General features: G+C 48.9%; 1 protein-coding gene across 1 annotated transcript in view; it reads left to right on the top strand.

Annotated features, from left to right (window-relative positions):
• The window catches only part of PLXNA4 (plexin A4), a 413,701-nt gene that overhangs the window by 299,122 nt on the left and 98,434 nt on the right, over positions 1-16,145 (top strand). The window contains exons 4-6 of the mRNA XM_052638484.1: positions 4,368-4,468; positions 14,888-15,011; positions 15,682-15,835. Coding sequence (XP_052494444.1) covers positions 4,368-4,468; positions 14,888-15,011; positions 15,682-15,835 — 379 coding nt within the window. The remainder of the gene's footprint in view (positions 1-4,367; positions 4,469-14,887; positions 15,012-15,681; positions 15,836-16,145) is intronic.

Genomic DNA, 16,145 nt, shown 5'->3' with positions numbered 1-16,145 from the left:
TGTGCAGCTTAGCAAGGTGTGGCCAGTAACCAGAGCCATTAGGGTACAGAATGGCACCCAGATAAATGGTGGGCTAAATCTAATTTTCAGAAGCTATTTAAAGTGTCAGGCAAATTTCTGATGCTCTCCAGATTACATGGGGTGGGGAGTGAGGCAAAGCAATGATGTAGATTGAGAGTTATGGAGTCCCCCTTGGAGAGGTGGTTGTGCTGGAGAATACTGCCTGAAAGTGGGACTTTGGATATTTCTCTGGGCTTGACTTTCTTTGGGAAAGTCCTGCAAAGGTGAAGGGAGGAGGCACTCAGCTTTTAAATAATGGCAGCTCTTCTATGTGGACTGTCAGAATCCTGGTGGTTCCTCCATTTTAGCATCCATTCTTTGAGGAGAATGGAGAAAACCTAGGTAAAGTTCAGAAGAGTAATAACAAATGACTGAACATACAGATAGAAAGCACCTCTAAGAAAAGGTGAAAGGAAGTTAGGTAGCATAATAAATTCCCAGGACTTCCTTCTACAGGGATTGCCCTGATGAAAAGCAAAAAAAAAAAAAAAGTTCCTAACTGATATAATAGAGGGTAGAATAAATCCAGGAAGCCGGGCCGGGATGAAGCAATGGATGGTTTAGGAGCAAACATCACAGTTCAAGGAGGAAATGATGTGATCAAGTTCCTAAAGGAGGGAAGTTCTTCCTGGCATTAAACTCCTGACCAAGTTCATGAGGCCTAGGAAGGCTGTCAGGGCAGTTTTGGGGTGATGAGGGACGGAGAAGTTAAGTGACAGGGCGGTAAAGAGTGAGTATTAATGACAGCTTTCCCTTCTCATCGGCTTTTCTGGTCTCTTTCACCATTCCGTAACTGGCTGGGGAATTAGAACTACTAACCTAACCTGTCAGATCATAGACTTTCAAGGGACTTGTGATCCATGCTGTTACTGTGTACTTTTACTTAGACGCCCCCCTCCCCAAAGCTTGGGCTTCCCTGGTGGCTCAGAGGGTAAATAAATTGCCTGCAATGCCAGAGACCTGAGTTCAATCCCTGGGTCTGGAAGATCCGCTGAAGGAGGAAATGGCACCCCACTTCTTGGCTGGAGAATCCCATGGACGGAGGAGCCTGGCGAGCTGCAGTCCATGGGGTTGCAAAGGGTTGGACACGACTGAGCAACTAGCACTATTGATGACAAAGATGACAGTAAGAAAAACTTTCACTTATGATGTGTTTGCTCATTCACAAAGTGAACGAAAGTGAAAGTGCTAGTCATTCAGTAGGGTCCAAAATTGATGGGGACTCTGTGAACTGATGGGGACCTTTATCTCCATGTTGAAAGATAAGGGAAAAAATGGGACTCAGAGACAATAAGATCTCATTGCCAGTAAATAGTGAAGCTAGAATTTGAACCCAGCTCCAAAGGCTCATACACTCTTTCCAACCAAACGTATATGACTCTTGTTTAAAATCAACAGAGGAGAGGCTTTACAATTCCAGTTGGTGGTGGTGGTGTTCAGTCGCTAAGTCATGTCTGATTCTTGGCAACCCCAAGAACTTCAGCACACCAGGCTTCCCTGTCCTTCACTGTATCCCAGAGTTTGCTCAAACTCATGTGCATTGAATCAGTGATGCTATTTAACAATTCCGGGTAGTGATATTATTAAATACCGGTTGCAAGATGTTTTTAGAAATGTGAATATAAAAGCTTTGGAGGAGATCAGATTCAGCAAGCAGCTGGCTTCATGTGTTGTACACCCCAGAATCCCATGACATGGCCATCTGAGACAGATTACAGATCATGTCCCTGGGAGAAACCAAGGAGGATATTAATTAAGTTTAGACCAAGAAACTGCTTTTGATTGAGCAAGCCGTGATTTCCTCTTTAAGCCTGTGCGAAATATGGAGTGCTAGACAAGCAGCTGGAACATATGAAAACATTATTATGTGCTTATGTTACCAACTTTCATCATCTCTGGTCTGCTTTATTACTTTTTTCATCACTAGGCATCCAGTTTTGAAAGATTTTTGCCTACTAAACCAACTGTATTTATTAAGTAATAATATATTTCCTATTTTTAATATGGTAAATACATCACAGAGTATGCACACAAACAGAAAACAGCAACAATCCAATTTCCACTGGGCTTTTGGAAATATTAAGAATAGCTGTGGATCTCGTTACCACTTGTGAATTCCTAGGAGTCCATGTGCTTCGGTCTGGGTACTGTTATTCATATGCTTACATGACCAGTGCGTCTATGCCCATTTAATGGGTAGGTAAGGAAATGAAAGAGGCAACAAGAAGCAGGTCAGTTCCTGGCTGTGTGTCGAGTCAGGGGTGTAATTTGTAAGAGGCTGATTGTCAGGATCAATTACGAAAATGGGAAGGTTGTATGTACGCAGAGCCGAGGCATGGCCCAGGCTGATGGCGTGAGAGGTCATAGAAAGAAAGATAAACTTCCAAATGTGCAAAAGGACATCTGAGAGTGTGGAGAAAGGGCCACCAAGGCCAAGGGCAAATCTATAGGAACAGGAGCAGGAAGCTAAAAGGTACCTTGGAAGAAGTGAACACACATGGTGGTCGTTAAGATTGCCCAACGGGCATGTGAGAAAACAGGAAAGATACATAAAGGGAAGAATAAAATTAAAGTAGAAAAGAAAAAGAAATCACGTGGGATTGGAAAGTAACAATTAATGAATAATTAATTCCAAAAGAGTTCTGAGACTAATTGAGCAGACTCTGGTGCCAGTTCGCCTGTGTGTGAGTTACAAGTAGCCCCTGCCAAGTGCTACATAATTTTATGGAGGCAGATGCCCCATGAAGCAGCAGGGAACACACAGCCTCTGCATTTGCTCATAAAGCACAGAGGCTCAGCCACGTCAGGTGATTTATCGTTCACCATGTCTACTGTCTGATGGCAAGAAATTAAAAAGGATAACCAGCCTGGATGGGATGGGAGTTTAGGGGAAAATGGATATATGTGGATTCATGCATATGTATGGCTGAGTTCCTATGCTGTTCACCTGAGACCATCACAACATTGTTAATGCTGTGATATAATCGCCTATGTGTACATGCATGCTAAGCTGCTTCAGTCAAGTCCAACTCTCTGTGACCCCATGGACTGTAGCCCACTAGGCTCCTCTGTTCATGGGATTCTCCAGGCAAGAATTCGGGAGTGGGTTGCCATGCCCTCCTCCAGGGGATCTTCCCAACCCAGGGATCAAACCTGAGTCTCTTATGTCTCTATATTGGTAAGCAGGTTCTTTACCACTGTCTCCACCTGGGAAGCCCATAATTGCCTATACCCTAAAACAAAATACAAAGTTTGGAAAAAAAAAAAGGATAAGCACATCAAATTCTCTTAGCTCAAGCTGAAAGATTAGGTAAGAAGTCCTCCACTGAGATAAAAAGGTATCCCAAATGGAAAAGGACGATTAGAACCTTTTTGTAAAGAAGAAACTGGTAAAAGTGGAGAAGAAAGACCAAGGCTCTAGGAAGGAAATTAAAATTCCATTTGATCCTGGGTATCATTGTTAAGTACCTCCTATCTCTCAGGCCCTGAGAAATCATGTCAAAAGACACTGGGGCAAAGCTATGTTGGAGAACAAAGAAATTCAAAAGATCTTTATGGGGATGCAGGAAATAGAAGCATTTGGGCTAAACAGAAATGTCATGTGGAACATTTTACATTAACAAGCGGCTGGTGAAAGTGAAGATAAAGTTTTGGGGTTGGGGAGGAAGCCTCTAGTCATGAAGAGAGGGTGGGTAGGAAGAGAAATAGCAACAGCTGCTCTTTAAAAGCTCCAGAGTGAACAACTCTGCGAGCCAGTTGGCCAACATTGTGAGAAAGAGAGAGTGGGCAAATGGCAGCATGAAGCGAGTGGATTACACCTTGTTACAGAGAGAGAGGAAGGTACTGGACTTGGGTGCAATGCTCTCTGGAACCACAAAAATGATGAAACCTGAAGGAGAAGGTCTGGGAATGGGGGTGAAAGAGAAACATGAATGGAGAAAGAAGAAGCTCCTATGTTGATTACATTGATAAGAGAAATGTGTGATGAATTGCATGTTTGTAGCAATATTTGAGGGTTTGGATGGTGGGAGAATTTAAATGTACAGGATATAAATATCTTTGATAACAATGTGATATAAATTCTTTGGCGTCTATTCCCAGGGACTTCTAAGAAAATAACCAGTGCTTACGTGGCCATCTGCTCAAATACGATCTCTCCAGGTCCCTTTCGGATCTGGGGTTCTAGGCCCCTTCCTGCTACCGCACAGTCTTAGATAATACACCCGACGAGATAACATCAATTCCTGGCAGACTCCAGGCTGTTCTACAAGATCTTGACCTCTGTCTCTCCTGTGGTCCTGCCCTAGCTCACCAGAGTCCCCGTGGAGTCCTGCGGCCAGTATCGGAGCTGCAGCGAGTGCCTTGGCGCGGGCGACCCCCACTGTGGCTGGTGTGTGCTCCACAACACGTGAGTACCTCTGGGCAGTTTCCTCCTGCTTCCCGCATCCCCAGGTAATTCTCTTCCTCTTTATCTCCTCTGTCGCTGCTCCCCTTCGATTTGACCTCTCTCTTCTCTTCCTCCCTTCTCTTACTCTTCCTCCCTTGTATCCTTTGTAAATCTTATCTCCCTTCTTGTGTTCTGAATTCACTTTAAATTGTTAACTTCCCATAAAAATGTATGGAAATGTCAACGTGGGAATGGTGATGAGTCAGGATATGGGGTCACCTGGGATCATTACACTCTAAGGGGCTGGAGGGAGATCTCTGGACAGTTGTGGTTGCAGTTTGACTGCAGACTGACATTCCAGGGCTGAACAGCAAGAAAAAGGCATTGGACTCTTTTTCTCCAGGCTTACATGGCCGCTAAATCATTTATGTGGTTAGTGATTCAACAGTCACTTGACAGACTTCAGTGTCTCCCCAGAATCTTCTGGTATTTGAGGGTTAAGTTCAAGTGTGTAGCACCTAAAGGCTCTCCTTGAGTGAGTGAGTGAAGTTGCTCAGTCGTGTCTGACTGTTTGTGACCCCATGAACTGTAGCCTACCAGGCTGCTTCATCCATGGAATTTTCTAGGCGAGAGTACTCGAGTGGGTTGCCATATCTTTCTCCAGGGGATCTTCCCAATCCAGGGATCAAACTTGGGTCTCCTGCATTGCAGGCAGACACTTTACCATGTGAACCATCTGGGAAGCCCAGGCTCTCCTTGGGGCTGTCCAAATATTCAACTGGCTGTCAGAGTGCCCTGTGCCTGGTGTTACGAGACCAGTGGGAGAAACTCTGCCCTAGTGTTGGCACTCCCACCCTATGCCTCTTCCTTGCTGGCTCCATTTGACTCTCCAGAAGTGGAAAGAAGGCAATGGTGCACAGTGGAGGCAAATGGATCCTGAAAAATGAACCGAGGGTTGAAAGTAGGGTATAGATAACCACCCAGACACATGGGGAGAGCTGAAACCCTTTCTTAGTGGAATCCAAAGAACCTTGGCCTTGGCATGGCTGACTGGAAAAACCATCAGTAGTTGGGTCTCACTCAGTGGAACCTGGTCCCAGTCAAACTTTCATTGCAGGAACCCCAGGCTTCTAGTTAACAGTTGAAACCTAACATGCCAAGAGTCGGATATGTGTACGTGTGCATGCTAAGTCGCTTCCATTGTGTCCAACTCTTTGCAACCCCATGGATTTTAGCCTGCCAGGCTCCTCTGTCCATGGGATTCTCCAGGCAAAAATACTGGACACAAGTACCATAAATTAAAAAAAATAAAAAAGACTTAAGATTTTTTACTAAGAGCCTGAACTGTATGTGACCAATGACATTTATCAGTCATTTCCAACTATAATAAGGTGGAGGCAGGGTCCTGCCTCACTCTACCCCAGGAGTGCCTCTGAAAGTTAGAGTGACCTATTAAATTCTAACACATCCTCCCCAAAGGGCCCAGGATGGGCAACCTCCCTTCTCTGGGTGATAGTCTCAGGCATCACGAGACCTTGAGTTTGCTAAGAAAAGGTTTGAAAGTCCTCAGGCATATTGTGGGGGTGGGAAAAAATGGAGGCCCATCAACCTACCCTGAGATACACATAGCTCAGAGATGACCGGAAAGCTGGGTAGAGGAGCGTACTCAGAGCTGTGTATCCTAACAGAACAGTGATGCCTGAGACTGGCCGGCATGCAGAGGATGGGAGAGGCTGCATTCAGAAGCCAGATCAGTTCTGATCAATGTGGAAGAGTTGCCTGGATGATATTTTACAAGGCAATGGGAAAGTCGTTTTCTTTGTCCCACTCAGTGAGGCCTCTCAGAAAGGGGCTGTGCTCCAGATCCATGTCTTCCTTAGGGGCCTTTGGCAGCTGGTGTTCAGCTCAGCCAAAGTTGGCTCAGCTGCTCATGGCGTGAGGCTCTCACACCTGGCATCATTTAAGGGCAATCAGGAAAGCCAGCCTCCTCTGACACTCTATGCCTGTGGGACCCAAAGGCCGGTCTCTGTGTCAGCTTTGATCCTGCCTGGCTATGCCAGCCCACCCTGCATAGCATGGAGCCCTGTGAGGAGCAGGGGCCTTGAGGCTCTGAGACAGCAGTACGGGGGGCTGTGAGTATTCCCACCTCCCCGCTCTAGAGCTGAGCTAAACGAGAATGACAGGAGCAGGTCCCAGAGGTGACTCCTACTTGGCCTCAGTTTCCCCTCAGTAACCAATACCTGCCTCCTGTCAAGTGGCAGAAAACAGGAGTGGACTGGGTCCAAGGCGAAGTCCGGACAGTTCATGAAAGAGGCCACCAGCCTGCACTGGGAAGCCCAGCTGCTCTATTCTCAGCGTGGCCTAAAGTAAATGGCCATGGATATGAACTTTGGGCACCTGCTGCCAAGTCCAGACTGCACATCCCCCAGCTGTGTAGCCACCTGGGGCAGCATCCCAGCTCCAGAGTGCCCTGCCGGCTCAAGATGTGGTTCTCCGTGACCTTGAGCCTCCTGGCTGTGGGAAGGACCTGGTGCTCGGGGCTGTGCTGATGTAAAGCCCAACCGCCCGGGAGCACTCAGCTCATGAGCGTCCTAGACCCAAGCTGCCTGCCCTCTGTGACAATCTGTGCATGGATCCTTCCTCCCTCCCAGAGTTAATAACCAGGAGAAACCCATGGCCCACATGGTCAGGTGGAGAAGAGTGGGTCCCTGGATCTTCTAAGATGCTTTGAATCAGGATTTAATATTTAATTTACATAGAGTGAGATAAATAGAGGCTCTGTGTACAGTCTGAAAAATTTTGATCAATTCATAAACCAATGTAATCCACACCCCATCAAGATGTACAATATTCTCTTATCAAGAAAAGCTATGACAAACCTAGACAGCATATTAAAAGCAGAGACATCACTTTGCTGACAAAGGTTTGTACAGTCAAAGCTATGGTTTATATGAGAGTTGGAACATGAAGAAGGCTGAGCGCCAAAGAATTGATGCTTCCGAATTGTGGAGAAGACTCTTGAGAGTCCCTTGGACTGCAAGCAGATTAAACCAGTCAACCCTATGGGAAATCAACCTTGAATATTCATTGGAAGAACTGATGCTGAAGCTCCAGTACTGTGGCTCCCTGGTGTGAAGTGCACACTCATTGGAAAAGACCCTGATGCTGGGAAAGATTGAGGGCAGGAGGAGAAGGGACAGGAGATGAAGGGGATGACAGAGGATGAGATGGTTGGATGGCATCACCAACTCAACGGACATGAGTTGGAGGGTGCTTTGGGAGATAGTGAAGGATCGGGAAGTCTGGCATGCTGATTTCAGTGGGGTCACAAAGAGTTGCACTCGACTTAGCAACTGAACAACAACTTATCTGGAAAGTTCCCTCGTGCCCTGTCTTAATTCTTCCCTGGGGGCCTTTCTTTCTTATTTGCTTAAGTTCGGGGCAAAGCCAGACATTGCTTCTCCTAAATATGCCATTTGCATCCCTTTCATCTGAAACAGATGCCAACTGGGCATTCACAGCTGCGAATTGATAGATGAGGACTCAGGCTGAGCAGGAGGTAAGGGAGCAGGCTGGGGTTGGGCAGAGGCAGTGGGGAAGGACAAGGATGCCAGATAACATGTAGATGCTCCATCGGGGCACCTGAGTTACTAGGGAGGTGAAGACTGCAGGGGCTTCATCACTTTGGAGGCTCCATGCCCATACACACAGACTTGTCCCTATATCTCTCACAGCAGCCCTGGGCCTCCTGTGCCAGGCACTCTGCTAGGCTCAGGCACACAAAGAGACCCATATTAGACCTTCTGCCTAGCAGCAAGTCCCTGCAAACCAGGCCTGTGATCCAGGGATGGGGTGAGGGTCGCAGTCTATATTAGAATCAGCACGCTTGTCAAGTTTGCACAGCAGGCAAGACCCTGCGCTAAGTGCTGCGATTCCAGCCAGCCCACCCCAGGAAAATCCGTGCAAAAGGGCATCAGTAATGGGGCTCCTTGTGATTTCAAGATACATCCATTTTCTCTGTCACTTTTGCCAACTTTTCCCGTGGTTGGAGGGAGTGAGGGGTTGGGGAACTTTGAGGGAAGAGAATGATAGCAGGTGTGTGCGTGTGTGTGTGTGTGTGAGAGAGAGAGAGAAACAGAGGGAGGGACAGAAACAGATAGAGGAGCAGGAGGAGAGCGAGCATGTGTGAAGCTCAAGGAGGGGCCCCCACCAACAGGTGGCTCAGGTGGCTGAAAGGGCTGTTTGTACCAGCAAGGGCACAGGCGGGCTACAGACTGAACAAGCTTAAGAAATGCTCGTGTAATTGAAACCCTCCCTCCTGTTACTCACCCTCAATCAGGCCTGCCAACCCAGTTACACAGAGGGTCACCCCTGTTGCCCTCTCGCAGGCCCAGGTCCCAGCCCACGGGCTTGCTGGGTTCCACTGCTAACAAAAGCTTCAACAAAGTGGGTATCTATTTGTCCATCACCTTGAGCCTTTTTTTTTTTTTTTGCAGGGCCTCCACCCTACTGGTCCCTAGCCTATTCTGTCTTGGTTGAAGGAAAGGAAATGCGATAGCCCACCTATAGCCCTGAAGCCCAGCCTTCACTTGTCCTGGGCCTGGAACCCTCCCTCCAACCACCAGGTCCCCAAGCCCCCTCTCCCACTTCCCCTCCCATGCCCAGGCCAAGAAGGTAACGGGATCCCCCGCAGACCCAGCCCCATCGATTGGCCCAGACGTTACCTTTCTTCAGCAGGGTCATCAGCATCACCCCTGGGAGGCTTATGTAACCCAGGACACTGACAGGGGAGAGATCAGATCAGCTTTGAGACAGTCTTTCCCTTCCCGCCCCAGGGACCCCTCCTCTTTGCCAATTTCCTCTCCTGGAAGGATGCCCTCTCCAGGATGGCTCGGCATGGGTCACTCTTCAGGACTCACTTTGTATAGCTTCTGCCAAGATGGAACAAAGGAAAGGAAAGGAATGAAAAGATGCTGCTACTTAGAGCAGAAGCAGTGGGTTAAACTAAGAAGAACCTGTCCATGGACAGACCAGGCCTGGGCTCAGTCTCCTCCACTATATAATGGCTGTGACAAGGGCCATCTTACAGCCACACCTTGAAAATTAAGGAGAGGATGGGCGGGCAACCCCTGGGGGGCCAGGAAGTAGCTCTGACTTTAGTGGCAGTGTAAGCAGGGGTCGTGTGTCTGACCCAGGCCTCCTCCGTGCTCCCTGTCCCCTCCCTGTCCTCCCTGGAGGGTTCTGGCAGGGTGGCTGGGACAACCCCACTGCTGAGAAGTCTTCCTGCTTCAGGCAACCCCAACCAGCCACACCTTGTCTGAAACAGTTGTGTGTGTGTGTGTGTGTGTGTGTGTGTGTGTGTGTGGCTGCCCCAGGGCTACCTGGGAAAGAGCGAAGAGAGCAGTTTGTTCCATTGTTGATTCTTATTTTTTAGTTGCTAAGTCATGTCTGACTCTTTTGCGACCCTAGGCTCTTCTGTCCATGGAATTTCCCAGTCAAGAACACTGGAGTGGGTTGCCATTTCCTTTTCCAGGGGATCTTCCCAACCCAGGGATCGAACCCACATCCCCTGCAATGGCAGGCAGGTTCTTTACCACTGAGCCACCAGGAACTATATGTCCCCTTAGTCAACTCCAAACTGATTGCAAAATGCAAGTCCTTTTGTGCCCCCAGGATCTCCAACTTGAATAAGGTTCCTCTTAACTTTTCTATAAAGTTCATTTGAGAGCCCCACCTCCATTCCATTTTTTTCCAACTCCTTCATGTTCTAAACACAGATTCCCCAAATATTGCACTTCAAGCATGACCATCGTGAAAGGTTGAGGACTAGGGAATCACCTGTGGGAAGAGGCAAGGAGCTAGTTCTGATATCCGAGGCCTGCAGGTAGACCCACCCTGGAGGGCCTGGGGAGATGGACCAGCAATGATGTATGCCCCCCGCTGACTCCAGTTTGGAGGCTCGCTGAGTTCGGACTCACAAATAGCCCCCCTTCCAAATTGAAATTTGCTTGCCCGGCCGGCAGCCCTGGGAGTTAATATTTCTATCGCCGTATTTAGGAATTAATTTCTGGAGAACTTAATCACCACCTCTTTCTCTATCCCTCACCCCCTTCCTTCTTCCATTTCTCTCCTTCTAATTTTCCACTTGGCTGGGAACTCTCCAGCAGTGAAAGTTCAGGCTTAGGGGAGGCGGTAGGAGCTGCTTCATTAGACAGGATAATCTCATTGGAACCACTGACTTGAATAATAACCCCTCCAGGGGCCAGGGCCTTTGTCCCCAAGGGCTTTTAGCATCTCTGGAATGGGGCTGGAGGACCCTCCGCAGAGAAACTGGAGTGAGGGGGAGAGGGAAGAGAAGCTTAGCAGGGTCGGACTCCAATCCCGGGCCTGGACTGTCTTGCTGGGGCCCACTTCTTGCAGTCTGTGTTCGGTGGGGGTGGCCTTGGTGCTGGCAGGAATGGTTGTCTGGAAACTCAAAGCCATACGGCATGCTCTATTTGAGTCCTGCCTGGAAAATGGATGAAGCAGGGTCTTCCGCCATGCGCAAGTTGCCCCCACAATGGAATGCAGAGATGCTTTGGGAAGTCCCTGTAGCTCCTTTGAAGGAAAGATCTAAGCCAGCAGCACCACCTCCCTACCAGGGGTCATAAATTAACCCTTTGCACATTTCCCAGCTCTTGCCTGGGCTAGTGAGGTATCAGAGTGCCAGAAGCACCGAAGCCATTACCCCACCAGACCCTGTAAGAACCCAGAAGGAATCCACTCTTCCCCTCCATTTCCCCATCACTTTTAAGGTCAATTGTCTGCTTTTGGACATTCACAGCTTCCGCCCTCACAGGCCCTGAGGGATAGTAGAAATGTCAAAACATTCCTGACACTGACCTTAAACTTGACTTTCTGTGAAGAGAGCTGAGTCCTCAATACCCTTTGACAGCTGGGAGGAACACAGAGCTACAACCCAGGCTTTTCCTCTTTGCTCCCTGCTGCCCTCTGGGGCTGGTCCCCCCTCATTAAGAGGAAAAGTGCTGTCCCTATCCTTCTCTTTCCATCTTTGATTTGCCCCATGGGCCAGACTGAGAGAAGCTTTGTACTTCATCATCAGCTGTGATTTGGAGGGCTTGGATGGGGAAGGTGGAGGAGGGATGGGACAGTAGCATTAGCTTTTATTGAGGGCTTATTATACATCAGCTGCTGTCTTCCATGCTTTACTCACATCCTCTTTTAGCCCTCACGAATAACCACATTAGGTAGGTACTATTTTGTCCCCATTTTATAGTTGAGAAAACTGAGGCAGCAAGTTCAGTTCAGTTCAGTTCAGTTGCTCAGTTGTGTCTGACTCTTTGCGACCCCATGAACTGCAGCACGCCAGGCCTCCCTGTCCATCACCAACTCCCGGAGTTTGTCCAAACTCATGTCCATTGAGTCAGTGATGCCATCCAACCATCCCATCCTCTGTCGTCCCTTTCTCCTCCTGCCTTCAATCTTTCCTAGCATCAGGGTCTTTTCAAATGAGTTAGCCCTTCACATCAGGTGGCCAAAGTATTGGAGTTTCAGCATCAGCCTCAGTCCTTCCAACGAACCACCCAGGACTGATCTCCTTTAGGATGGACTGGTTGGATCTCCTTGCAGTCCAAGGAACTCTCAAGAGTCTTCTCCAACACCACAGTTCAAAAGCATCGATTCTTCTGCTCTCAGCTTTCTTTATAGTCCAACTCTCACATCCATACATGACCACTGGAAAAACCATAGCCTTGACTAGATGGACCTTTGTTGGCAAAGTAATGTCTCTGCTTTTGAATATGGTGTCTACGTTGGTCATAACTTTCCTTCCAAGGAGTAAGTGTCTGTTAATTTCATGGCTGCAATCACCATCTGCAGTGATTTTGGAGCCCACAAAAATAAAAGTCAGCCACTGTTTCCACTGCTTACCCATCTATTTGCCATGAAGTGATGGGACAGGATGCCATGATCTTAGAGTAATTTGCCTAAGAGTACAGAGCAGGATGGGATCTTGATAACTGAAAGCTATAGATGGCTTCCCTGTGCTTGTGCTCAGGGTTAGTTGCTCAGTTGTGTCTGCCTTTTTGCAACCCCATTGACTATAGCCTGCCAACCTCCTCTGTCCATGGAATTCTCCAGGCAAGAAAACTGGAGTGGGTAGCCATTCCCTTCAAAGTGAAAGTTTTAGTCGTGTCTGACTCTTTGCGACCCCATGGACTGTAGCCCACCAGGTTTATCTGTCCATGGAATTCTCCAGGCAAGAATACTGGGCTAGGTAACCGTTCCCTTCTCCAGGGGATCTTCTTGACCCAGGGATCAAACCTGGGTCTCCTGCACTGCAGACCTAAATCTGCAGGGAGATGATACATGGTTAATTGCAGGCCCTTGGGAGCCGTGGAAAGATGCAGCCCCATGAACTTCGGGAGCAGTGAGCCATGCAGCTAGACCCTGTTGTGAGATTCTCCCACCCAGGTTCCTTCGTAACCCCCGAAGCAGAGCAGAGTCACCTCTTTTCTGCCTGAACTCTATTTGGTAACTCCTGGTGATGTTTGGGCTGAAAGTAGTTTCATTTTCCCTCTCTTCATAATTTAATCAAAGCCATTTTTCAGATCTACTGATTGCTCTTGGAAATAGGAACTTCAAAGTTGGGGAGTTAGTGAATAATTGAAGTTCGTACCAGCTCTCTGGGTCTGCTGTTAATGGGAGTAATAACACTATTAATAGCGATGTCAGTGCAGACACCCTGGAAAAGTCCATAACATTAGCTTAATGGCTGGAGGTAATGAAGTCCACGCAGAGGAGCTAGCCTGGTAAATTAACTTCCCAGACTTTTAGGCAGATGCCCTTGTTGCCATGGGTCTGCTAGAGCCGCCCAGAGGCGCCTTGGAGACGACCACACTCTTAGCTGACCTTTCACCCTTGGGATGTGATTTCTAGATGAGTCCTGGAACATTCACAAGTCTCAGTGATATTCAAAGTGCTTCCAGGGGCAGGCAAAAACAGAGATTAGCCTAGAAAAGAAGATTGGAGGAAAATTTTTAACTTGCCTTAAACACAGAAGGGGACATCAGAATGGCAAGGGAAATGGGTTTAGTAGAAGCTTTGGGGAGGCAGAGCACAGTGGATGAGAATGGAGGGTCCAGAGTTGATCTGTGTTTAAATGCAGGCTTCTCTGATTAGCTGGTGACCTTGAGCAAGGTGAGAAGGAAATGGTAACCCAGTCCAGTGTTCTTGCCTAGAGAATCTCATGGACAGAGGAGCCTGGCGGGCTATGGTCCATGGTGTCCCAAAGAGTCGGACATGATTAAGGACTAAGTGACTTAGCATGCATGAATGCATTGAGCCTGCTTCCCTGATAGTTCAGTTGTAAAGAATCTGCCTGCAATGCAGGAGACCCTGATTTGATTCCTGGATCAGGAAGATTTGCAGGAGAAGGGATAAGCTACTCACTCCAGTATTCTTGGACTTCCTCTGTGGCTCAGCCGGTAAAGAATCCACCTGCAACGCAGAAGACCTGGATTCAATCCCTGGGTCAGGAAGATCCCCTTGAGAAGGGAAAGGCTACCCACTCCAGTATTCTGGCCTGGAGAATTCCATGGACCGAGCAACTTTCACTAGAGCAGTGACCCTGGGCCACAGAGCTGGAGTCTGAATCTAGCTCAGCCTGGCTCCAAAGCACACACTGAACTTCTACACTCTGCGATTTTAATCACTCCTCCACCCACCCCACCCCCTCGCTCCCTCCTGCTCACTCACATTTACCTTTGTCTGCTGGGCAGAAGGTATGCAGGGGATTCCAAAATAAGTCAGGCATAGTTCCTTCTTTTGAGAAGTTCACACTTGACAGGAGAGGGCTGCATGTAGCTTAATAATTGCCATACAGTCCAAAAAGTTCTAGATGGCAGGAAATGCCAGTGCTGTTAATTTCACTTGGGGTAGAAGCGGGTTGGTGGGGAGAGGGGCGCCATGGCGAGGGCAGTATGGTTGAACCATATTTAGAGGGATACGAAGAAGTTGGATGAGGGTAATGTGGTGAGAGGGGCATCCAGACAGAACAGCTGGGATGCACAAAAGCAAGGAAATCAGAAAGAGGAGAAATCTGGAAAGAACAGCCTCGGTTTGCAAAGGAGAGAGAGGGCGGTGAGGGCTGAGAATGAGTGGAGAGGGGGGATAGAAAGGACTTTCACCTGTTTCTGTGAATGAGGAGGCCCTGAGGGCACTTTGGGGTGACTCTCAGGGGGTTGTAAGTGGCAACCAGTGATTGGAATTGCCTTCTTCCAACGTGGGCGTGATGGAGGTTGGACAGGCTGGTGGAAGGAAACTAGAAGATTAGTCCTGGGCACCTCCTAGTTGCTGCTGGCAATGCCTGACCTCCGTGCCAGCCCCTCGGGGGACCAGGAGCCGCATCCTGAGTCCCCGTGGGTTGCTCTGTCCTCCCAGGTGCACTCGGAAGGAGCGCTGTGAGCGGTCCAGAGAGCCCCGAAGGTTCGCCTCTGAGGTGAAGCAGTGCGTCCGGCTGACCGTCCACCCCAGCAACATCTCCGTTTCTCAGTACAACGTCCTGGTGAGATGGTGGGACGGGATCGAGGGACTTGGGGAAGAGCCCTCTCCCCACCGAAAGGGCCACAGACCCATCCCCACCCCCAGGAGGGCTGGGCTGTGTCTGGCCGGCAAAGCCACCCCAGAGCAGGGCAGGGGTTAAGAATGTGTCCCTGGGGATGGGAGAGGGGAACGTTTGCAGGAATACTGGGGAAGAGGCGCTGTGCATAATGGATAGAAAGGCAGGGAAAACTGAGACACCAGAAAAGACCTGAAGAGTGCCCGAGACAGGGAGAGTGTGGGAACGCCATCCTGCCTGTGAGATGGGAAGGATGCACGGCAGAGGGAGAAGCCGGGACACAGGTGCCTGGGTGATTGATGTTCCCGTTTTCCAAAATTGAAGATAATAGAATCATGCCCATCTTTCTACCTACAAATCCCCTAAACAGTCATTTCCATTTCCTGGGCCAACTACATTCAGACGGTAATTTCTTTTTTCTCTGTCTCTTACTGTTTACCTTCTCCATCCGCTCCTGTCATAAACTGGGTCTTTTCCTCTTTATGTTAATATTGCTGCATGCTTTTCTCTCTTCTCTTTCTGTCTGATCTCTCTTGCCCTCCCTCTTTCTTACTTTATTCCCATTTCTTCTCCCATTTCTCTCTTCTTCTCTCTCCCCACACTGGGCTGCTCACAGCTGGTCCTGGAGACATACAACGTCCCAGAGCTGACAGCTGGCGTCAACTGCACCTTTGAGGACCTGTCAGAGATGGATGGGCTGGTGATAGGCAATCAGATCCAGTGTTACTCCCCGGCAGCCAAGGAGGTGCCTCGGATCATCAAGGAGAACGGTGAGCGGTCCCCAGAGGCAAAGCTGGGTGGCGAGTCTTTCCTCCTGCTGCTTAGACCAGGAGAACTCAGGACAGATGCAGGGGGTTGGGGAGCGGGGAGCACGCAGGAGGGGCGGGTTGGAGGATAGGGTGTACCTTGGTGGGGATGCTCCAGAAAGAGGGGAATGGAGTGTCCCTCCACTGCCTTTGGAATTGATACTGGGTGAGCATCCAGGAGTCAGCCTCACCACGGGTGAGGACCAGTGCCAAGAGGGCAAGGGAGGGAGCGGCCAGCACAGCATCGGAGTGTGCCAGCTTAGAGAGCTTGCTG

Source organism: Budorcas taxicolor, chromosome 4 (genome assembly GCF_023091745.1).
Source record: "Budorcas taxicolor isolate Tak-1 chromosome 4, Takin1.1, whole genome shotgun sequence".
Taxonomy (NCBI): Eukaryota; Metazoa; Chordata; class Mammalia; order Artiodactyla; family Bovidae; genus Budorcas; species Budorcas taxicolor.
This window is presented reverse-complemented; position numbering and strand designations above follow the sequence as displayed.